Source organism: Gadus morhua, chromosome 2 (assembly GCF_902167405.1).
Source record: "Gadus morhua chromosome 2, gadMor3.0, whole genome shotgun sequence".
NCBI classification, from domain to species: domain Eukaryota; kingdom Metazoa; phylum Chordata; class Actinopteri; order Gadiformes; family Gadidae; genus Gadus; species Gadus morhua.
In genome coordinates this window covers 16496818-16520309 of record NC_044049.1, presented here as the reverse complement: position 1 = coordinate 16520309, position 23492 = coordinate 16496818, and the positions used below count along the sequence as shown (strand labels likewise).

The following is a 23492-nucleotide window of genomic DNA, read 5'->3' as shown; positions in this document are numbered from 1 at the left end:
TATGGTGACAAACTACGGCCATGGTTAGTGTCAATCCCTGAGTGTTTGGTTGTTTTTCCACCACACATGGTGGAAAAAGCTAAAACACGCACAATTTATAGAATATGCAATACATCTAAATATATTACTCAATCTAAATCCTAAATCTAAATGCTTAATCTGAAGATCAATCGTACAGATAAATTCAATCTTTATATCTAGATCCTATCCCAATTAGGATATATGTTGAAGATATTTAGGATTTCGATTTAGAAATCAGATTTAGCCTTTAAACATAGGATTTAGATTTAGATATAGCCTAAGATTTAGATATAAAATGTAGACTTCGATTTAAAATATATTTCTAATTTTATATATGTGAAAAAGTGACATGTCAATTGCAGTGTACTTTGGAGTGATGTTTATTTGCTAAACCTAAAAAGTCAAAGACGTTTCTGAGCAGCAAAAGTTTACAAACGACATCCCATAATTTACAGGTCATATCAAGAGATGCCCTGATTGGTCTTTTTGTTTTTTTCTTAATGATATGGACGACTGTAAACAGCACCATTCGGATAGTTATTCCCTTTACCTTGACAACGATTTTGTTACAGAAACGGCTTGAAATGACCAGCAGAGGGTAGTGTTACATTTTCAGGAGTCTAATATCTAATCATGTCAATCAAACTGTTTCCGGGTTCATGGGTGATGTTTACCGGAAGAAACAATACAGCATGCTCCATGTGCAATATACTTGACTGCATAGGACAGGCAAAATAATCTATAAGGTTTTCATTTAATGCAACTTATTGCGTTTCCGTCTTCGGCATATGGTTTTAACATCTTATTTATAGTTTGGGAAGTGTAGATTGTAAATCATGGAAGAAGTTATTAAGTTACCGCAGACGGTTGAAAAACCTAAAATCAAGAAGAGGGTGCGCGTACCAGCATACAACCCAAAACAGGAGCTTATAAAAAGACAGAGAAACGTGAAGAATCTGACGGTTTTAGGGGAAAATGACGCATCTGTCAAACTATTGGAGGACCTCGTTTTCGGTGCAGAGGATGAGTTGGTTGAGAGACTCATTGAGGTGGGCATTTTTCTTAATTGTATCTAACCAGCACACAAAGTTGGTATTCATTGATTAAACCACAGCGTTCGAAGTGTTTAACAGCTAGACTGTACTGCTCTGATTCATTGTCTCCGCTAATCATGATATATTTTTTATTACACATTATAACTGAGCATATAACATGGGCATACAAGTCAATCTGTTGTTTTATAAACATGGTGTCATAGAACAAACTAAAAAAAATTCTGTTAGGATTCTTGTCAATATCCGCAGACATATAAGTTATTAACAGTATAACAGGCTTAATAGCATTTTTTTTTTACCCAATACAACAAGTACATTACACTTTCTGTAAAAACGTCTAATCTCCCCTGCTGGGCTTTAACAGGACAAGCAAGGGGCGTCATTATTAGATGACGATGATGAAGATGAAGGTGACTTGGACGACCCAGAAGTGGAGAGCGAGGCTCATCTAAAGGTCCCATTAGCCAAGAAAGCAGCCTGGGTTGATGACGATGACGAGCGCATGGAAGAGTATGTAGAATGTGGGCGATATGCGCCATAGGTTTTAATGGACATAATCAAAGCCTTGAGCTAGGCACTTTTCATGTAGTATCTCCTTTTGTGCGCTGTCTACTTACAAATTTCCCTGATTCATTTTACACTCTGTCAGGTTGTTGATATTATAAACTTGGTTGTGCATTCTTTCAGAAATTCTTGGGAGTTACATTTTTAATGTATTTTTTGATTGTTCTCAGTCTCGCGTGAAAGATAGTTAATGTGATTGGCAGCAAGTATTCATCGCAATCTTTAAGAGAAATAATGGAGCCCTGACCGTGGAGGGTTTAATTCTAAAAGCTCATGGTTGGGGGGGATTCTTTTTTTGTTGCCATAGGTACATTACTTCCAGCAAACAACTTCCAATTTCTCTTCTTTATTCTAGGCCATCTTTGTTTCCATTGATTTGTTGATGTTGACTCTGAGAATTATTTCTAGAGACTAGAGCAAAACTCAACTTAGTTGTTAAAAAGCAGATGCAGATTGCATTCAATGTTATTATGTCTGCTCTCGCCACCAGTCACCTCCAGTCTGTCCCTTAATATCTTCCCCTACCTTCCTCTATCCCTAGAGTGGACATGAGCCATCGCTTCCGTAAGTACCTGACCAAAGGAGAGGCAGAGTCAAAGATGACAAAGCAGAAACTCCAGCAGAGGATGACCGAGCAGTAAGAACACACACACACACACACACACACACACACACACACACACACACACACACACACACACACACACACACACACACACACACACACACACACACACACACACACACACACACACACGTTCTCTCTTGTATATTTTGTAATTGTATTGTCCTCATCCCTGTTTGTTACTAACTACTCACGCCCTGATTTTCCCCCAGGTTTCAGAAGTCAATGGGAGGAAAGCCAACCTGGGCTGAGGTCAAAGTCAAGAAGAGCAAGAAAAAAGGTTCCCCCATTGCTGCATTCTTTTGAAGCTTTTCCCTTATTAAACAAACAAGAGACTCAAGTTAGGCGTCATTCCATATTGATTCGCTAATGCACAACATTATATCCTCACCATATACATAGTTTACATACATTGGAATTATAGCTGTCAGTTAAACGCGTTATTAACGGTGTTAACGCAAACCAAATTTAACGGCGTTAATTTTTTTATCGCGCGATTAACGCAATTATTTTATATTAAAAAAAAAACTTTTTTTTTTTTTTTTTTTTCTTTGGCTCAAAACAAAGAAGCAGTAGCCTGACTGCTATGTTCAAATTACATTTGTTCAAAGCAGTCGTTTAATTGCACTATAGGCTCTTTTTTTGTATCGTCCAGTTTTGATCAGTGTATATGCCAATGTTGTTATCAATAAAAAATCATTTGAACAAGGCAAGCCGATGCACTTCACCATGTTGATAAGAGAATTAAAATGAGAAGAATTATGGGACAAAAAAATCAAGGGATATTTAGCATAGAAAAAAGAATTTGCGATTAATCGCGATTAATTAGAGTTAACTATGACATTAATGCGATTAATCACGATTAAATATTTTAATCGCTTGACAGCTCTAATTGGAATATAACATCAATGTATCTTGTTCTACCACCGTTTCAGGCGATGATAGCGAGGAGGATGAAGATGAGGATGATGACGATGACCTGCTGAGGAAGACTGGGAACTTTGTGGCGGCCTCTGAAACCCTGCCATCGGGGACCCTACGGGTCAGTACTGTCTGTCTGTCTCGACAGGCCGGGGAGTGGGGAGCCCTCTCTCCTAACTCCTCTTTACCCGTGAATGCCTTCCTTCAACAATCTGGTCCTCAATGTGCGGGAGACAAAGGAAGGCTAAAAGCTGCCGCCACCTCCCTGAATCCATCCACAGGTTTGAAGTGGAGCTTGTCCCCACCTTTTCATCTTTACCTGCGCCAGCCTACCACCCTCCATATTCTCACCACTTTCTTACGGCCCTCCATTGAGATCATCCTGACCAGCTGCTTCTCAGTTTGGTACGCTTACTGCACAGCAGCAGGCAAGAAAGCCCTGCAGCAGGTCCACAAGCCGGCCCAGCCACGGACAAATCTCCCAAATGCCCTCTGGGAGGGCGATACAGGAGTCACTGATCTAAACCAATTACTTCTCTTTTTACTACTGCCTGGTTCACTTTGCATTTGCAGCTCTATTAAAGCTCTCTGTCTGCAACAGTTGTGTTGTTTACAATGCCCTTTGCACAGCTCAACCATAGCTCTTTTTTTCTAATTTTTTGCAGTACGGACATATTACAATGCAATTTGCTCTCACAAATAACCTAAATCGATTTTTTTTAAAATGCCATGTTATTTATATTCCCCGCGTAGCCCCTCCTTTCGTTAACATTTATGCGTCACATTGGGTTAATGACAAAGTTTAATTTAAATGTTTGTCTTACTGATCTTGACAACTGAATGTGCTTGTGTGTCTCTGATCTTAACTTCCAAATGTGTTGTTTATGTCCCTCTGATTGTGCTGAGCAGGTCAAGAAGTGTCTCCATGCCAACTCTGCTCGTCCCTTCAGCGATCAAGCTGACACGGTCCAGTTCCACCCCTCGGCTCAGGTTGTCATGACGGCAGGACTCGACCAGTCCATCCTCCCTCTTCCAGGTGCTTCCTCTCTCACCTGTCGAGGGACGCCGCACCCCTCAGCCTGGTGTTTGAATTGCGTTACGCTTCTCTACGTGGTTGGAGACTTTGTTGGGTCTTCTCTTTCATTAATGAGCGCTTGATAATTAGTTTCCAGCACCCTATGTTGAACTTGTATTTATTTGATTTTAAGTGAAGAGCATCTATGGAAACCACGAGGTAAATCAATCTATATTACCTCCATCCTGTCTTCCCCTCCCCCCCCCCCCCAAGGTGGACGGGAGGACCACACCGAGATCCAGAGCATCACCTGGAGCGCTTCCCCATCCACAAGGCCCAGTTCAGCCGCGACGGCGAGTCGGTGGGTGGCCACTGGCGTCAAGAACAAGATGTTTCTACATTACGACATGATGGAGTGGACGCGTGGTGCCAGTTTTCTCCGTCAGGGGTGAGGAGGGGGTTCTGTTGTGGCTGTGGGAGGACCCATGAGAACAGTGGTTCAGCTTGCATTCACTGGCAGAGCATGACATGAGCGCGACCAGGGGTCAGGGGTTCAATTCCCGACAGAGTTCACCCTCGTTCAGAATGCATACACTCCCCGTATGGTAAAATAGGTCTCGCCTGGGATAAAACCTATTCTGGAACGGAATGAGCTATTGAGGCGTGAGAGATGTAAAAGCATGTACCTGTCTAGGGACTCCCAGTTCTTCTCCCAGTTCAAAATACTGGGTTGATCCCGCCCCCCCCCCCCCCCCCCATGTCAGCAGACTAGTCCTTGAGCACGATGTCTAACTACTCAATCTACGTGCTCATTAATTACATGTATTTGTAATCACTGATTGTCTTTGGGGGCAAAAAACATAGTGACTCAATTAGGTGTTGTTCGCTCTTTCTCTGTCTCTCTCTCTGTTCCTGCAGGTCTGAAGCAAGCCAGTGTGAGAGAATTCTCTGTGTCTCCGGAGGGAGACTCTCTGCTGCTCTCCGGGAACGACGGATACCTGCACGTCCTGAAACTCAAGGTGTGTGCTGACGTTCCGTCATGGGCCAATGGCGTTGAGGCGCTTCTGCTAGTTTGTCCCCGGTGCTACCATGTGTACTCCTATTGCAGTCGATGTTATGTTGGACACAATGTCATCATTTTAATTCACATTATTTAACTCTACTGTACGTCAGAGGATGTACTTTGTAGCTCAACAATGTGGGCAGGACAAGATGCATTTCCATTTTTTCTTGTATATTGTATGCGATGATCGACTGACTCTCACCATCAAATGGTTTGTGTTCCCAAATGTTCTTTCATGTTGAAAAGTGTACTGTTTTGTGTGTATGCAGACAAAGGAAGTGGTACAGAGTTTGAAAATCAACGGCTTCTGTAAGCGGAGTGGCCTTTTCTCCCGACGGAAGCAACGTCTTCGCACAATCTGGTAGGTTCTGATTCCCACCTTTTGCTGGCATGAGGACAATCTCTCTCCCGGGGTCGCATCTCTCCTGGTAGAAGCAATCTCTCTGGTAGAAGCATCTCTCTGGTAGAACCAGTTCACTGGTAGGTGCACCTTTCCGGCAGGTCTGTAGATCTGGGCAACGTCCTTTTTTTTGTTTACATAAACATCTGATCTTATAATTTGGTCAAGTCCTTAAAGGTCCCATGACATGAAAATCTCACTTTGTGAGGTTTTCTAACATAAATATGAGTTCCCCTAGCCTGCCTATGGTCCCCCAGTGGCTAAAACTTGTGTTTGGTGTAAAACTAGCACTAGCTGTTCGGCTCGCCTTTGAAAAAACGGAGGCTCAAGCGTGCTGATTTGGAATGTCTGTTCTCATGACGTCATCAGGAATCTCAGCTCCTCCCTTACTCTGCCTGGCCCGCCCAGAGACGTTGGCCGCCAATGAGACTCGACCGTGCCGAGCGCCACATGTGTGTGTGTGTGTGAATACACACACTGTAACGCAAGTGTTTCTTGTCGTTTTCTTTGATGTGTCTTGTATTTCCACAACGAGAGACTGTCGTGGGGGTTATCTGAGCCATGGTTGAGAAGGAATTGGGGGAAAGGAACTTTGGTTTGACTCGCTGAAGTAGACCTAACATGAACTGCGACATGCCGCCCTGTTGCCGCGAGCAACATCGCCCGCAGCGGGCAGCCGGCAGCATCCCTTTCTCCTCCATGTTCGTGGTTCATGTTCCTTGAGGGAGTCAAAGCCAAAGTTCCTTCCCCCAATTTCATTCTCAACCTTGGCTGAGATAACCCCCAATACGAGTCTCGTTGTAGAAATACCAGAGACGAGAGTCCGACGTGTTATGCGCCATCACACCCACCATCCACATAACAAGGAAGTGTACAACACTTGCGTTACAGTCCTGGAGCTCTATATCTAAATAATATCATATAATACATAGATATCTAGTATCAGATACATATTGTGTGCGCCTCCAGACGATATTATGAATCACAAACGACTTTGTCGGGTTCTGCGAGCGTCTCTGGTTCTTCCACTTTCACATCAACCTGAAGTCGACTGAACCGCTGCGCTGCCTGCTGCCGGCTGCCCGCTGCCGGGCGATGGTGCCTCGCGGCAACCGGCGGCATGTCGCAGTTCATGTAGGCTACTTCAGCGAGTCAAACCAAAGTTCCTTTCCCCCAATTCCTTCTCAACCATGGCTCAGATAACCCCCACGACATTCTCCGTTGTGGAAATACAAGACACGTCAAAGAACCGACAAGAAACACTTGCGTTACAGTGTGTGTATTCACATTGATGTGGACGTTGAAGAACCAGGAACGTCGGAGAACCCACGTGGTCGTTTGAGATTCATAATATCGGCTCGCACAGCTTTTGGCCGTGATAATATATATTATATGATATAGATATCTGTGTAGGCTATATGATAATATTTAGATAGTAGAGCTCCAGGATTCCCGTGTGTTCTAGAATATTTACAGAACACGGCTAAAGGCTGTGTGCGCCTCGCCATTGCGATACATCCACTGTAAACAGAGCGCATGGTACCGTGGCTGCAAGCTGCTCAGGGCCACACCCCCCACCCTCCTCCTTGACACGCCCACCGAAACAGCGCATTTGGGGGAAGCTCAATGTGCGACTGGCTCGGAGTGGCTGTAACTCTGCACCACGGCTGAATTTCGGAAACGTCTTTGAATACTGTGTTAGTTGCCCACTAATACCTATATTAAAGAATACATAAAATAGCATGTCATGGGACCTTTAAAGTAACAAATCTTTCAAAGAAAATGAAGTTTGATTACAGGTCTTAATTTAGGTAGTCCATGTGTGTGTTGCATTGATTATTATGTGTTAATATAAGGCTGATAGACAAACAATGTTAACAATAAAATTGAATGCGTGTGTTGCGCAGAGGAGGGCGAGGTGTATGTGTGGGACATGCGCAGCAGTCGCTGTGTCAACAAGTTTGCAGATGATGGCTTGTGTGAAGGGAACCAGCATCGCTACATCCAGGAACGGACAGTACCTGGGCCTGCGGGTGAGTCACACTCACACCAACCCCCCCCCCCCCCCCCCCCCCAGGGCACACCCAGAATTAGGGCTGGGCGATATGACGATATCATACCGTGGATGATATGAAAGCGTCTACCGGGAGAGATTTGGCCATATCGTTTATACCGAGAGAAAAAAAAAATATATATATTTTTTTTTATATTGCACTGCACTGACTGAAGAAAGGCAGGTGTGAGGACTCACCTGTTAACTTGAAAAAAAAATCTCATTTGTATTGAAGAAAACAGTTCTATTTTTACCACCAGCTATTTGCACAGCACATAACTTTATTTTATGTGTATAATTAGTATTTAAAATATTTGTGTGATGCTGTGATTTTTATTTATATTACACTGCACTGACTGAAAGCCAGGCAGGTGTGAAGCACACCTTTAAAAAAAAAAAAAGTTATTTGTATTGAAAAACAGTTCAATGTTTACAAGATGTTTGGCACTATATGACACTGCAGTTAATGACAGATTGTTCGCTACTTACTCCTTTGTAAGCATGGAAATTCAAGTTCAAAATAAAAGAAAAAACTGATCAAATGTGAAGTATGGTTATTTTAAGCCATTTATTATTTTAATTTACTTCAAAAATACCATATCGTGATATATATCCATATCGTGATATAAATTACTCATATCGGGATATAAGATTTTGTCCATATCGCCCAGCCCTACCCAGAATAATACCTGAACTAATGTAAGTAATGTGTTACATTGGTGTAATGTGTTAAACTATCTATCTATCCAGCTCTCAGTCGGGAGTGGTCAACGTCTACTCTCAGCAGGACTGCCTGACATCAGCCAATCCCAGGCCTCTGAAGACGCTTATGAACCTGGTAACCCCTGTGACCTCTCTGGCTTTCAACCCCGCCTCTGAGATCCTCGCAATGGCCTCGCAAAACGAGGACGAAGCCCTGCGTCTGGTGAGTCCATAAGGAAACGCCCCAAAAACTGCCCTTGGTTAAAGTTTGGTTGGTTGTAGTAATGTTGGTTGGTTTGTTGTTGATTACAGTTGCTCTGGTAGTATTGCAAGGACCGGAAGCTGTCTTTCATTAGTTGGTATACAGTAGAGGTTAGGGGATGACTGCAATGAAAGAATGAATGTGGATTTTGTGAATATGAAGAAAGAGTATAACATTTGTTTTTCAATAGGGGGATTATAGTTAATATTTGCTAATACAATCGTTTTTGTGTCCAGGTCCACCTCCCCAGTTTGACAGTGTTCTCCAACTTCCCCATCACACGAAGAAGAAGTACATCCACCGCACCAGCTGCCTAGACTTCTCACCACATAGTGGCTTCTTCTCATTGGCTAACAACAAGGGTGACGCCCTACTGACTCGGTTAGTCCCACCCTCTTTACAGCGATAGGCCTGGAAAAACTCAAACACTGCATTTCAAGTGTAATGTGTGAAATGTGATGGAAAATATAACGTTTTTTTATGCATGAATGCTTAGCTTTTATTAACTATAAGTATATTTGCTGCTAGTTAAAGTATAATAAGTACGGACATTTCTTGAAACTAAAAAGTTGTACCAAATAATTTGCACCAATACCAACATTGCATAATTAACCTACCAAGAGTAAAACAACGTTCACCTTTCACAGCATTCAGATTCTGACTGATTTCTCTCTCTGCTTGCTTTTCTCCAGGTTGCTGCACTACAAGGACTTTTAAAAAAAGGAGGATTGCGTAACACACAGTAACAGGACGCCAAAATTAGAAGCCTTTGGGATACAGATTGTTTGGAGTTTATGACTGACAGATTACAAGTTGAAAGTGTTCCCTGAGAAACTGAACCAGTCTGTAGTTGTTCCGTACCTTGTAATTGGATATTCAGCACACAGTTTCAAAGTACAATGTTAAAGAGAACAGTGGGTTTTATTGGTAGTGGGTCAGAATCACTTGGTAGACGTGTCCTATGAACTGCTGGGCCGCGTATGGATAGCTTCCATGTAAAAACTCTTGTTGTGGTTGTTTTTGTTATTATTTTTTAACACATTATTGTATAAATGAAGTAAAATAACCACGGTATATCCATTCTAATCTACTGTTTCTTGATTTTGTGGGCCCAGCTAAATCCCTCCACAAAAATCCTTGTTGCGCTACAGATCAAATCAGTTTTGTACACCTACCATCCGGTTTCTGGAGTTCACATGGTGCTTTAAATTTAATTAATCTGTAATATAAAAAATTTAGTACAGGATCCACATTCATGGCAACTTAGAGAACGCTAATGAAGCTAATTGTCTGGATCCCAACATTGAAGGCGGTGAGTAGCAAAAATGTAGTATTGGAATCCAATAAAACCCATCCTATCATTTAGCCGACACTTTTATCTAAAATAATTGAAACGTGAAGGGAAATTTGTGTAAGATGCATGTAGGGGATGAGGCATCTTGCTCAAAGATTCTCAGTCGTCCTGAGACATTGGGGTTCAAACCGAGAACCTTGCGGCTAGGAGTAGACTCTTTATACATTACACTACCCAATGACCCAATGTCTTTGTCTTCTATATATGTGGGCTTTTTGTGCCTTTTTAGAGTAGGAAAGGGTAGTTGGTTGAAGCAGAGAGGGAATGAAATGAAGCATAGGACCAGAGTGCAAACCTGGGTCGTTCCAAGGAGTTCTGCCTAAATGGTTAGCGCCCTATAAAACCCCTATAATAAAACCAATGATCAAACCAAGAGTTTTTAAGGGTTGATACCTAGTGCGCCAAGTTAAATGTTCAGCAGATCTTGTGTAAGGCATTTTGAATCACTCACAGCATAGGAGATGGTATTTTGCACTGGTGCTATTTGACACAGTGCTTCCTATCCCTCTCTCACTCACACACACACACACCTGCCCTAGGAATGTTCCCTTTCCTGTTGGTTTGCCGTAAGAATGGAAAGCATGTCCATCATGTCAAGTCATCGGGCTTAAAAACCAAATTGCCTTTAGGAACAGTTGTATACCAAATGGTTATTGTTTTAAAAAAATATGAATGAGTGCAGTGCCTGAAACACGTGCATTAAAAAGCCACAGGAATTTATCTAGAGCAAGCTATTCTATATCAATAGGATTCCTGAGGAAACAACATAGTGTGACTTCTCAATCTCTCAACGCTGCGCCTTGATTCAAACTTGCCTGACAACTTTTTATCTATTTACCTTATACAAGCGGTCAGCCAATGCTAGTCTGCTCCCTGATTTGACACACCCTCTACTGTGGGATGGGAACTCATGAACACACGCATAAACAAGCAACACTCAGTCTTAAGACCCGTGCGGTAAGACTGTTTCAGGGTGGCTTGAGGAAAACAACTATTCCGATACACTCAGAGGAGAGACATTTAACACATAAGGTAAATACAAATTCTTATCTTTATGGATTTCATTCAAGTTTGACAATATTTAGAAGACAATAAAAGTAGCTAAACACATGCAAACTAATATAACAAAATTAATAAATCAGTGTGTAGTGTTCTGTAAAATTATATTTCATAACATTCAATTCCAATTAGAAATGTCATCTATATGTTGCCGTAGAACCTCCTTGTATTGTACTGCATTGAAAAGTCTCATGTATTTTATAAATCGAATTCTGTGGCAAGTAGCTATACCTTGTATAATATAAAATACACATACATTACCATCCTGTCTGGGAAGCCAAAAAACCAAGCAAAAAGCCATGCAAACCTCCTGAGTTGGAGAGCACATGGCGAAACACAAGCCCAGACTCAACATCTGATCATGAGGTGGAGATAAAATTGCCAAATCTATAGATTGTGATGGTCCCATTGTTAAGCCTATAGGATGAACAAAACCAAAGATGAGTCAGTGGTCATTTATGTAGGTGAAGAAATATTGTACCTTGGCTCTGGAAGGACAGATGTTTGACTTGAAGTTGAGATGCACAGAGAGGGAGTTGCTACATCTCCATTAGTCTCTGACTCATGTAAGCTGTCCATAAGCCTGACTCTGGGAGACGATGTATACATCTCCAGAACCTGTTCTTATCAATTACATTGTTGCTAAATTATCACTTGTTTTGGTAGCAAGCATTACACAATCACACACTTTTCATATCCTGGTAAACCACGTCAGCTGTTGTCCTCTTAGTAGGCCTACAGCCTACACGCCTCTTAGTAGGCACTTTTATTGTAATACGTCTTACAATACTTCAGTGCATACATTTATTAGCATGGGTGCCAACCCTATTAGGAATCAAACCCCTACCCTCCTGTTAATGCCATGCTTAGGGGTCCATCCCTCAAAATAGTTTGCCAATGTATACCTTTCAGCAACGCTTTACAAAAGATTACAACAGACGTTATTGTTATGTACTCTACTACTACTCTACTAGTTATCTACAGTTGTAGAGGGTACCTCTCTGCTCCATACGGTTATTTACTTTTAGATTTGTTTCTATACTGTTTCATGCTGTTCTTTAATGATAGGGTCCCACACATTTAATTACTGTTGTATAGGCCCTACACTGTTCTTCACTGTGCTAAAGGATGCTGCATTGCCAGTGTCCAATATGGTTTGATGCTGTTTCTTACTTTTTTACATAATACCGTTCGATACTGTTCAATAAAAACAGTCAAATGCTTTTGTGTCCTCCCCTATTCCATACGGTTCTGTGGGGTCCCATACTGTTCCTTTCTTACTGTCCATCCTCAATTTAGCCTCGCAAGATGTATAGGTTTCTCATCACCCATCAGGGCTCATTGCACTAATCCATAACCTCAACACTTCCAAAAGAGCCTCTAAACAACAAGGTCACAAGTCAGCCGGCAAAGTGTATTATTATGTGTGCAGGAGAGAATGCCAAAGATATGATTAAGAATAGAGACACTATAGTTTCAATGCTCCTCCATCATGCATGTGGGCCCACTTTATTTGTCAATAGAATTTGTTGTTGAGCACAATGTAGAGGATTGGATTGGATTGCTGTCATAGATCTTTAAAAAGAATGCAAACAAAAAACAATGAGCCCTGTGTCGTACGTGTGCCATTTAATTCCGGCATGCACAGGCGCAGTATTTATTTCCTCCAGCAACAATGTGGTCTCTGATGGAGCAGCATGTGTAAAGAAGTATGTCATAGGGCAGGTGGAACAGTCTAGTACAGACGAAATATGGGTCCCGTGAATCAACTAGAAAATCCCAGACTTCTGCTTTTCGAGATAAATTGCTTCAGACGAACCAGATGACGCTTTTGTTGTCCATGCTATCAAAGTGTGAAAAGATGGTAACAGACATACTATAGGTGGCAGACTGTGTGTGGAGAAGGACCTGCTCCTTCAAAACTTTCTTTCTTGTTCTTTACTTGATCCCCTCAGACTATAGGGTTAATCGGTGGAGGATAATGTAAGTCAGTGAGCAGATGAGCCTTGATGGGGACTGTAGTTTAAAGTGCTACTGAGCAGGGCATTATCCAATTACATGACGTCACGTTGGGGAGACGTGGTTGAAGTAGCCTCAGCCTAGTACTAGAACTATGGCGTGAGAGGTGGCAAGAACCACAAATAACATGTATGATGGCCCACAGCAGTGTCATTTTGAACCTGTCAGACGTGAGAGGGCGAATGAAGAATTGCTGAGAAGAACTGATGGCGGTCTAAGCCAATTAAATGAATGGTCAGAGGAGAATGAGTGGAAAGTTGCTATCATTTAGCAACCAGCAACTAGCGCTGGAGTTAGTCAACGAACAGCAGTGCACACAATAACGACACTTTTATTTATTTTTTACTGTCAGTGAATAGCACCGAGTGAAAGTCAACGTTTTCTTTATATCTAGTGAAAGCGATTAGGTAGCCTATGTCATAAGTACCGGTAAACTTAGTCAGAAGATCTAGAAATAGAAGGCATAATGCTAGCTATGGGCAAACAGCCTATCGGACAGCAATCAGTGCATTTGCAAATGAGTGCCTGCAAATATAACCGATCGTGGTGTGACATTATATAACCATCAATCTACCGCAAATTCGACCAGACAGATGTACATTGAAGACATACACAAAGCACACTGTCCAACCCGGCGGATGCTGACAGACAGTCTCTCAGTCTCTCTCTCTCTCTCTCTCTCTCTCTCTCTCTCTCTCTCTCTCTCTCTCTCTCTCTCTCTCTCTCTCTCTCTCTCTCTCTCTCTCTCTCTCTCTCTCTCTCTCTCTCTCTCTCTCTCTCTCTCTCTCTCTCTCTCTCCTCTCTCTCTCTCTCTCTCTCTCTCTCTCTCTCTCTCTCTCTCTCTCTCTCTCTCTCTCTCTCTCTCTCTCTCTCTCTCTCTCTCTCTCTCTCTCTCTCTCTCTCTCTCTCTCTCTCTCTCTCTCCTCTCTCTCTCTCTCTCTCTCTCTCTCTCTCTCTCTCTCTCTCTCTCTCTCTCTCTCTCTCTCTCTCTCTCTCTCTCTCTCTCTCTCTCTCTCTCTCTCTCTCTCTCTCTCTCTCTCTCTCTCTCTCTCTCCACACACCAGAAGCGAATTGAGCGACCAAATCGCCGGAAGTCATTCACTTTCTATGGGCAAGCAAAACCGTCTCGGCAATATGGCCAAGGTGTATGGGAGAGTTCACTATTTGATATGGCTGTCTGTAGGGCCTACTAAACGCATACGGCTCCTTTAAATGCGTCTGCATAATTGAATTGTACGTCATGAGCGACTTGAGCGACCAAAGCGAACAGAAAAATTCGCAGCGAAACTTTGTGAGCGACCAAAGCGTCTTTGACGCTATGGTCGCTCCTGGTGTGGACGTACAGTTTCTCTTTCTCTTTCTCTCTCTCTCTCTCTCTCTCGCTCTCTCGCTCGCGCGCGCGCGCGCGCGCGCGCGCCCGTACTACACAATCACTCCAACTTATCAGACTCCAAGGCTAATTGGGCGCAGCTGGGTTTGGCCATGCACAGTCGACATGTTTACAACGGAACGGACGACCCAATCCAAATAGTAAGGAGTTATTTTTGCAAAAAACCGACATAAACAAGTGAGGCGTATAACTGTGGCACCCAATCCTAGCGCAGTGATCAATTGGAATAGTTTGATTGGACTTTGTTTGAAACACACTAACCACACAACGTGCTGGTTGTAGTAAAAAAAAAAAGAAGAAAACACACACACTAGTAAGATGCTATTTAACAAATTAAAAGAATCATGTCTGCCTTTAAATGTACCATTTGCAAATTGATGGAATACACAGAGTAGCATGTGTGCCACTCAAGTTTAGAACCGACATTAACTTTACAAACTTTGGTTCACTCTCTCATCGTAGGCTTTTTGGTATTTCAGGTAGCCCATTGATAGCATCAAAATCAATGGTAGAAAAGAAACTCAACCTTAGCTTTTTATTTTTTTTGGTCGTGGGCCTACAATGGTGCTGTGTCACGCTGAGTAGCCGGTTTTAATAGTCCTTTTGTGCTCCATTCGTTTGCATGTTGCAGTAAAATTCCAGGTGGAATGTTGCCACGCCTGAGTTTCAGGCGTTTCCAGCAAGTATTTTTTATAATAGGCCTAACAATTCATAACCGTAAATATATTTTTTATTTTTAGGAAAAAGGAAGCAACTTGAATTAAATTATCACAGCAAAACTCTTTGGATTTATATTTCGAGCTAAGATGGTTGTAGTATTAGGAATGGTTATGTCTTTCTTTTGTTTTATTTCAGGGAAAACACTGGAATATGATGTATGATATTGCATACCATCTTAATTGAATCTAATTAATTAGAACCTTAATCAAATGATTTAATACTTCTAGTGTAACAGCCTTTTTAACCTTTTGCACACTTGTTGTTTCAGTTGGCAGTTGACTATATCCAAGTAGGCCTACCGGTAAATGGCCAATAACCTGATAATAGTTTAATGTTAGTAAATGTCAAAAATACTATTTGGGCACATAATATGCACAATGCTGGTGGTATAATGTACGGAAATAACAACACTATTTCACTACTCATAATTTGTTTAAACCGTATGGCCCTAAAGTTAATGTCAGTCATTGTAAGTCATTTTCCAAATATAACTTGATAAAAGTTATTCTATATTTCGTTATCCTATATTTATTCCTCAAATGTTTTTTGTTGTTTTTTAGATTATCTCTATAGTTCAAGGCAGCAGCTCAGATGGCAGAGGCATTAACAGATCCAAGCCTGGACATTTTCTCGGAGCAAGAGTTGACCTGCTCCATTTGCCTGGATGTGTTCACCGACCCCGTCTCCACACCCTGCGGACATAACTTCTGCCAGGTAGGCCTACCGCTGCTCCCGGTGGATGAAGACCACTCATCGACGTGAAGTGGCTGCAGAGGGGAAGTCAGATGTTGTGGGTGAGGGTGTTTGACTCTCAGCCAAAGCAGTGGGTTAGGTCTCCATGCCTTTCTCTTGAATAAAGTGTTTGCTAAGTTGCTAAAGATTATGAAATTAAATTATTACTGCTTCTAGTGAGATGTTGGGAGCTGGCAGTAGTTCTGTAACTAGTTTCTGGTTTTCATATTCCCGCCTTAGCATGAGAATCAAATATGTGCAATGATATTTGATGGACACTCAACAGAAGACTGACCGTTGCTACTGCTCTGGAGGCTAGGATCTAGGCTAGAATCATTTATAACTTCAAATGAGGGTGTCGGCAGTTTGCGATTGTCAAAAGGAACAATCATTTTCTTTTATGAATAATTGTTGTTTAACAGTGAGGTCAATTACTTAAACCCACACTTCTAGTGTGCCATTAGTCACCATTCAGTAGCAATGGGCTGTGGTTAGGTGATGTGGTCAGCTCCCCGATGTTGTAATCCTGCCACGTCACATGGCTCCCTCTCTCCTTCCCCAGGCCTGCATCGGGGGGTACTGGGCCTCCAGTCGCGTGTGCAGCTGTCCACTCTGCAAAAGACAGTTTGATGAGCGGCCCCTCCTCAACATCAACAGAGTGTTTGCCCTCATCGCGGATAAATACAAGCACTCCCGCTACGGAACGCCGCTACAGAAGGGGCTGCCCACGGCCGCCGGCGGACATGAAGAGCAAGCGGGGACGTGCGCCTACGCTGCCACTAACCCGTTTGCGCCACCGGACCCGGGCGCGCTGGTGAATTGCGACATTTGCACCGGGGTGAAGCGGGCGGCCGTGAGCTCGTGCCTCGTGTGCACGGCGGCCTACTGCGATGAGCACGTGCAGCCGCATCTGACGTCTGCGTTCTACGCCTCCCACAGCCTGCTGGACCCCCAGGAGGCGCTGCGTGGACGCACTTGCGTCGAACACAAGCACCTGCTGGAGGTGAGGACGGACAGAGACAACGGTGCCCCGCGAGAGGTTACTCGGCAGAAAAGATCGGTCCCGATGATGCAAAGCGCCTGGGTTCTGGTTCTGAATGCGATTGAAGCTCTGTGTTCATCATTGGGTGGGGCAAAGCCATCGCAAAATGTTAAACTACTGACGTGACCTACGTACAAGACACTACACACAATCACAACCACACTCCACGTGTTTCTAGTGCAATTTATGGTTGTTTTTCAAAAGTAGAAACCCACTGAAATTAATTTGAATGAAATGGATCGCAAAGCAAATTTCCTTTATATGTTGGTGCTTTTTTGTTTCCCTACAATGTCGACTTAATTAAATCCCCTTTTTTTGACCTTGTAACATCAGGTGTACTGTAGGACGTGCCAGAGCTGTGTTTGTGGGATCTGTGTCTTGGGGGAGCATCGCACTCACCAGACGGTCTCCGTTCAGACGGAGAGACTTCACAAACAGGTGGGAGAGGGAGCGAGAAAATAAAAGAATGCAAGTGAATGTGAAGGAGAATAGGGTGTATAAAGGCGTAATATTTAATAATTTATAGTTTAAACATTGTTGCATGTAATGGATACCTTAGTCACTTTGACACTTATGCATGCATAAAGGCCAACAATGTATAGTGCCATATATTGTCAAGAATGTTCATGAAGATGGATGAAGAATTACTATTTTCAATGTATACCAATTTCAATTATTTACAATCATTTATAGTGTTTTAGATTAATCTTTAGTATTTTTAATGCTCTTATTATTGTCTTGTTGTTGTTGTATCTTATTTTGTTTATAGTATTGCTGCAGTAGTCAATTGATGGTGTGAAATGGCAGATAACACTTGCCAGACTATGGTTCTCTCCATTCATCCGTCCGCCTGTACATCTACCTCTTTATCTAGAAACTGTTATCCAGGTCCGAGTTGGAGATAGTGAACCGCATTGAGGGGAAGAATCTTCGTCTTATGGGGCTGAAACAGCAGCTCCATGTCGTCACGGTAGGGCGCACTCTCCTTCCTTACCTTCAGTAGACAATATGTATTGGACTGGTAACCAGAAGAATCTGCAAGCGCGTATTTGATTTGCTCTGGCATATGAGTCTAGCCCCCCTCCTTCTCAGACACATTTCCCGCAGACTTTGACCGGGTAGAGGACGGCCCGTATGGGAACACCGTTGAGATGGTTGGCGATTATATGTCACCATTTCGTTGCTCTGATCGGGTGCAGGTCGATCCAGGGGCCTTTTGGTTGGCTTGATTATGCCTCTTGGTAATCAGAAAGCTAACTGAGGTTGTAGACCAATGCACTTGGCGAATTGGTCTAGCTATGTCAGGCTAAATATGTCTTTAAAAGACTGAATATCTCATTGTCATGGTGGATTATTTATTCTTAGAATCTACTACCTTCCGGCTTGTGAGTAAAACTCCCTAACCACTTTGTGAAGCACTTTGAGTCTCCCTCGTGTATGAAAAGTGCTATATAAATAAAGTTGCCTTGCCTTGCCTAGACTAGACGATCTTGCCCCGCTATCATGATACCAGCCATGGCGTCTTACATGCAAGCTATCAGGCATCCATTGTTTGTAGCCTGTGTGAGCTTGAGTCCTTATGAATGGCCGCTTGTCAATCGCAGAACTACGCCAACGGAGAACAGGCAGAGGTGGAGCAGCTCCTCTCTGAGCTGTCCGAGTCCATGGAGAGCATCCGGGCACTCCTGCTGGGCAGGATGCAGACCAAGAGGGACGCCGTGGTGACCCACGGGGAAGGGCTGGTGAGCCGCTTGGAGGCGGAGCTAGGCCAGCTGGTGGAGAGGAGGGCCCTGATGGACACCCAGGCCACCAGCCAAGACCACATTAGATTCCTGCAGGTAGAAAACACACACCCCACACCAGGTCCATCTAGAAAAGGTTTACCTTGAGGGGGGGGGGCTGTATCGTATGCATGGGGATCTTCAACCGTGGGTTTGCAGAGTGACTACAGCGGTGTCCCGTGAAATGACTTGAGCCCAAACGTATTTTTCTTCCAAAAAATAACATTTGTACTAATGATGTATGTATACAATGCTACGCCATTGTGCCACTTTTTTACGTGGCACTATCGGCGGCGTACACATTATTATTGGCCTGTTTGAAAAGCGACACAATTGTATCCAATATGTTATAGGAGGTCCCTCCAGCAGGTCACCATGGAGGGATTAGAAACAGTGGAGGTTCAGCCCCACTCAATATGGTTAACAATCGCCCCCTGCTGTACACAGCAATAAGGATCTGATGGACTTACACACCATGACGATCTTTTACCACCTATTTTTAAAATTTTCTTTGAAAGTCTTTAAAATGGAATCCATGTCCATCTAAAGCGCTATAAATGCTTGTGTTGATGACTGCTTTATAGAAACCGTGCCTTGCCTTGCTACCGCTTACATTTCATGGGTGTTTATTTTCCAAGGGGTTGTCCAGCGGTTATCTTGCATGGCCACTGCTATAATCTCCTAGTGTTGTTTAATTTGCTAAACACTGTATGCAAAGCACAATCTGGCTCAGATCCATCGAACCCGGACGATATTTGTACAATAACTTTTCCTGTGCGTGTGTGTGTGCGTGTGCGTGTGGTGCAGAATTTCGACCAGACCATGGCTCCTCTGGCCGCGGCCTCGGACCCGCAGGCCGAGGCGGAGTCCAAGCTGTCGCTGCACTTCAACCTGACGGACATCAAGAGCGCCCTGACGGACGTGAGGGAGAGGATGGACGAGATCCGCACGGGGAACACCCGCTCCAGAGGCTCTTTGGGATCCAGTAATGCACTCAATCATTAATGAATTTATCGGTTTCGCTGTTTAGGCACTTTCTTGGCTTTTTAACGGCAATGCTGTGGACCTCTGGCGTTCACCTCGCTATGAAGCATCACGTCTCTTTGTGTGTGTGTCCCTGCTTCCAGTCTCCTCCGGGGAGAGGGATATGAGTGACGGAATGTCCAGCTATAGAGGAAGCAACTCCAGTCTGCGGGCCAGCCAGTGGTCTCTGAAAGGTAAGCTAGACCGCCACCAAACTATTTCAATTAACAGCAAACGACAGTTTTACCAACTTAACTTACTACATTGTGGCAAGGGCTAGTTCTAATGAGGTAATTTGTTTGGAAAATATCTCACTTCAACTCTTTCTCTTCCAGATGTGAAGAAGATTAAGGCCGGAGCAGGTGTGTGTCAGTCTGTATCTTTAAAGGCATTACTTTTGCGTTTTCACAAATAGTCAGTGGTGGCTGGTGATTCAATTTGTGGATGAGGCGCAGGTTCTGGGGGCCTCCCCAACAAAATTTTGAATTTGGTAGATGTGATTTCCTGCATTCTGGTGTATTTTGGGGATGGCCATAACCCCAATAATCATTCAGATTTCATAGTCTACATCCTGACTTGCATGGCTTTGGCAAGCTTGCACTGCATATACAGGCCTACTTTATGGCTTTTTACTTTATTGGTGTTATTCTGATATTTAGGCAAACCTTGATCATTGTGCGATAGCGTCCATTTTTTGCAAGTCTCATGGTCTATTTAATATGCTGTTAGAAAATCTTGGACAGTTGCTTCCTTTTGTTTATATGCAATAGGCTGAGAGAATAGATTAATGTGTAACTTGCATCCTTTTAAGTATAACATTGCTTGGGGAGTCCCAATTCCTCCACTGGGAAGGGGGGTGGCTATCTATCTCTATCTATAAATAATGGGAAAAACAATGCCATTGTTCTAGGCGCACAGAGGTGCGAACTAAAAACGCCAATGAAAAGCTGTCTCTGCTTGAAAGACGGCAAAAAGATTGCCAGCTCACATAGACTTCATGGTTACCGGCGCCCCTGCCGTGAAGCAGGGCTTTCTCTCAAAGACAAATCTGTCCCAAAGAATTTACATTCAGACGGATTTAAATGGTTGCTGGCAGTGGCAAGAACGGTCTATCACACACTTAAATGAGGATAAACGCTATGTATTTTTGTTGATTTATTTCAACAAAATATTATTTATTTGTAATGGTCGATTCATAGACGGCAGATTTATTTGTGTGAATACTTCATGGAGGGGTGGCGCCCACTGCCGCTATTGATCTGCTGCCACTGGTCTGTAACGTGATGTTTTAGATGCCTTAGATTAATAGTGGTATATGAGCTGTTGACCACAGCATTATGTTGTTCTGTTTCAGGCCTCAGAAAGATCCTACCCTACATGGGTGAGTATTGCCGTTGGTTATCCACCAAGTCGTATTCTTAAAAATTTACTGTCAAAACTGTTTATAGTTTTCACTTTTAACAGTTGTTTATATTAGAATTGGGCCTACCAAGTGGCTGGGTGGCCCCACCCGGAAGTGTGCATTAAGCGCCTTGTAGGGGCCCAGCTTGGATCCCGCCTGTGGTCCTATGCTCCATGTTATTCTCTCTCTTCTCAAACCTTACCCAGCCGAAATGACTGGCTTGCAACAATGAACACCCAAACACATAAAGCAAATGTTTATTGGGCAGACTTATGAATATCTATGTTGACTTCCTGTCTACAGAGGATGTGACGCTGAACCCAGTGACGGCGTACCCCTTCCTAGTGCTCTCTGAAGACCGGAAGCAGGTGAAGAGGGGGGAGAAGCTACAGTTCTATAGGAACAGCCAGCAACGCTTTGACATCTGGTCCTGCATTCTCGCCAAGGAGGGCTACGACACTGGACGCCACTACTGGGAGGTAAAAGGGCCCAGAGGTCAGAGGTCAGGCTTGGAGCCAGGGGTACCAGACTAACTGATGATGGTTATTGTTGTTGAAGGTCCAGGCACTGCTTGTTTGCTTAGTTTTTTGGGGTAAAGATAAAGCATTGGTTAGGACGTATGACTCCTACCCGAAGGTACTTGCTTTACTAGTTGCAGTTTGGCTGAAAGTGTTAATGACTAAATAGTTAATGGTAGTACTCTGCATCTGCTCTATTGTCCAAGTGCAATTGGGGGGAGAATCAGTTCATGACGAACCAGGATCCCCCTGTTATTTTTTTTCCTACCTTAATAGCCTGAAGACCCGCCCCTACTCTGACTCAGGTTGGCTAAACATTACCCAACATCACTCCAAATGCCCCAACCTAAACAGTCAGGGATGTGTCTTGCAGCAAGTGCGGCATGAAAACCAATAACTGCTGCTGTATCCACATTTAGGAAATAAATGACACTGCCCAGCCGAGGCCAGACTGATGTTCATGGGAAACATGATGGTGTAATTTGGCAAACGGTCAATAATAACACTAGTGGTTCGTATTGAAAGTAAAATACTATCAATAAATCGACATGTGCAAAGGGAGGTACTTGAACAAATTTCCCAGTGGGCTATATTTTTATATCTCATGCAGGCATTTTTGTTGAAGGTGGGGAATGGGTCTGAGCTTTAATCTCCATGGGCATGCGGTTCCAAACCCCTCTCTCCCTAGTCTCATGAATCAGATTTTGGATTAATATCTAAAGTCTGATAGCAGAAAATTAGCAGGCCTATCACTGTCATTTTTTGTTCGGACCAACCATATTGCTAGAGGCAGGGATCTGCAAACGCATAATTGGCTATTAACAGCGATCACAAACTCAGCCAGCACTAGTAATGAACCCATGGCCACTGTAGAAAGGCTTATTATATCGTTTATCTCCTTGAAATGAAACAAGGTGTAACTCCGCTCCTTTCAGTTTCGGTGTTCCGGTCAAGGCTCTGTGCCATCTCCCCCAAGTATTTCTGCTACAGCGTGGAAAGACTGCTGGATGGGAGATTCTCTTCTCCCTAACTGTGTGACCCATTCCTGTCCTATCGCCCCAGGTGAGCGTTGGGGACGGTAAGGACTGGAAACTGGGGGTTGTTTCCGAGTCGGCCCAGAGGAAGGGCCTGTTTGACATGAGTCCCTCCAGTGGCTACTACGCCCTTTGGTGGAGCGGAAGTCAACTCCGTGCCCTCACAACTCCTCCACTCACGAAGGTCAGTTGCACAACTGAATAAATGTAAGGTGTACTGTAATTTGTTAACATTGCACTTATGATTGTCTCTCCCCATCTGTTTGTCCAAAACAGATGGTAATAATAACATTAATTTATGGTATGGAAGAGAAAATGCTGCCTGTATTCTGTGTTCCTCTTGATCAACCTTGTTAAACATCGGTCCCACAGGTGAAAATATCGTCCAAGTTACGCAAGGTGGGAGTGTTCCTGAGTTTGGAGGAGGGCCAGGTGTCCTTCTACAATACCAAGACGGGCTCGGAACTCTACACCTTCAGGGGGTCAGAGTTCACCGAAAGGATGTACCCGTTGCTAGGCACGGGCGATAAGGAAGTCCCTCTGGTGCTCTTAACCGTCCAATGAAATAAGGCCCAAGTTGTTGCGGGGGGTTATATTTCTTCTTTTAAGGTTGGCTGACCAAGCGGCTTTGATATGTCCTTCAGTGAATAAAACAATAAAGACAAGTTTGAAGGTTGTTTGTTTATTTATTTCGGGATTTAGGGGCAGGATTTGAAAGGCCATTATTTACCGAGGAT

General features: G+C 43.4%; 2 protein-coding genes across 3 annotated transcripts; both read left to right on the top strand.

Moving 5' to 3' along the window:
* Positions 1–857: 857 nt before the first annotated feature.
* On the top strand, positions 858–9398 carry utp18 (UTP18 small subunit processome component). Its single transcript, XM_030343778.1, has 12 exons — positions 858–1070; positions 1441–1586; positions 2182–2277; positions 2478–2545; positions 3201–3307; positions 4096–4222; positions 4475–4627; positions 5120–5220; positions 7572–7697; positions 8475–8642; positions 8932–9062; positions 9374–9398. Exons 1-12 carry the CDS (start codon positions 858–860, stop codon positions 9396–9398), a joined length of 1461 nt encoding a protein of 486 aa, XP_030199638.1.
* On the top strand, positions 4456–23427 carry btr30 (bloodthirsty-related gene family, member 30). 2 transcript variants are annotated; one of them, XM_030346046.1, is made up of 19 exons: positions 4456–4649; positions 5120–5220; positions 5534–5625; positions 7572–7697; positions 8468–8642; positions 8918–9062; positions 9374–11067; positions 15784–15937; positions 16518–16958; positions 17331–17435; positions 17872–17967; positions 18602–18835; positions 19586–19763; positions 19906–19995; positions 20137–20163; positions 21156–21182; positions 21507–21682; positions 22784–22939; positions 23128–23427. In XM_030346046.1, the coding sequence occupies exons 8-19, from the start codon at positions 15815–15817 to the stop codon at positions 23317–23319; spliced, it is 1845 nt and encodes a 614-aa protein (XP_030201906.1). In that variant the 5' UTR covers positions 4456–4649; positions 5120–5220; positions 5534–5625; positions 7572–7697; positions 8468–8642; positions 8918–9062; positions 9374–11067; positions 15784–15814; the 3' UTR covers positions 23320–23427. The 2 variants fall into 2 exon arrangements, with proteins under 2 accessions (XP_030201906.1, XP_030201916.1); XM_030346056.1 differs by lacking the exons at positions 4456–4649; positions 5120–5220; positions 5534–5625; ... (2 more) ...; positions 8918–9062; positions 9374–11067 and adding an exon at positions 14510–14643.
* Positions 23428–23492: the final 65 nt, after the last annotated feature.

Coding starts and splice junctions, on each gene's coding strand:
- utp18 (XM_030343778.1), top strand. CDS start 858: ATGGAAGAAGTTATTAAGTTACCGCAGACGGTTGAAAAACCTAAAATC. Junction 1,587..2,181: donor GATGACGAGCGCATGGAAGA/GTATGTAGAATG, acceptor CTCTATCCCTAG/AGTGGACATGAGCCATCGCT. Junction 9,063..9,373: donor GGTGACGCCCTACTGACTCG/GTTAGTCCCACC, acceptor GCTTTTCTCCAG/GTTGCTGCACTACAAGGACT.
- btr30 (XM_030346046.1), top strand. CDS start 15,815: ATGGCAGAGGCATTAACAGATCCAAGCCTGGACATTTTCTCGGAGCAA. Junction 15,938..16,517: donor GCGGACATAACTTCTGCCAG/GTAGGCCTACCG, acceptor CTCCTTCCCCAG/GCCTGCATCGGGGGGTACTG. Junction 16,959..17,330: donor AACACAAGCACCTGCTGGAG/GTGAGGACGGAC, acceptor TTGTAACATCAG/GTGTACTGTAGGACGTGCCA.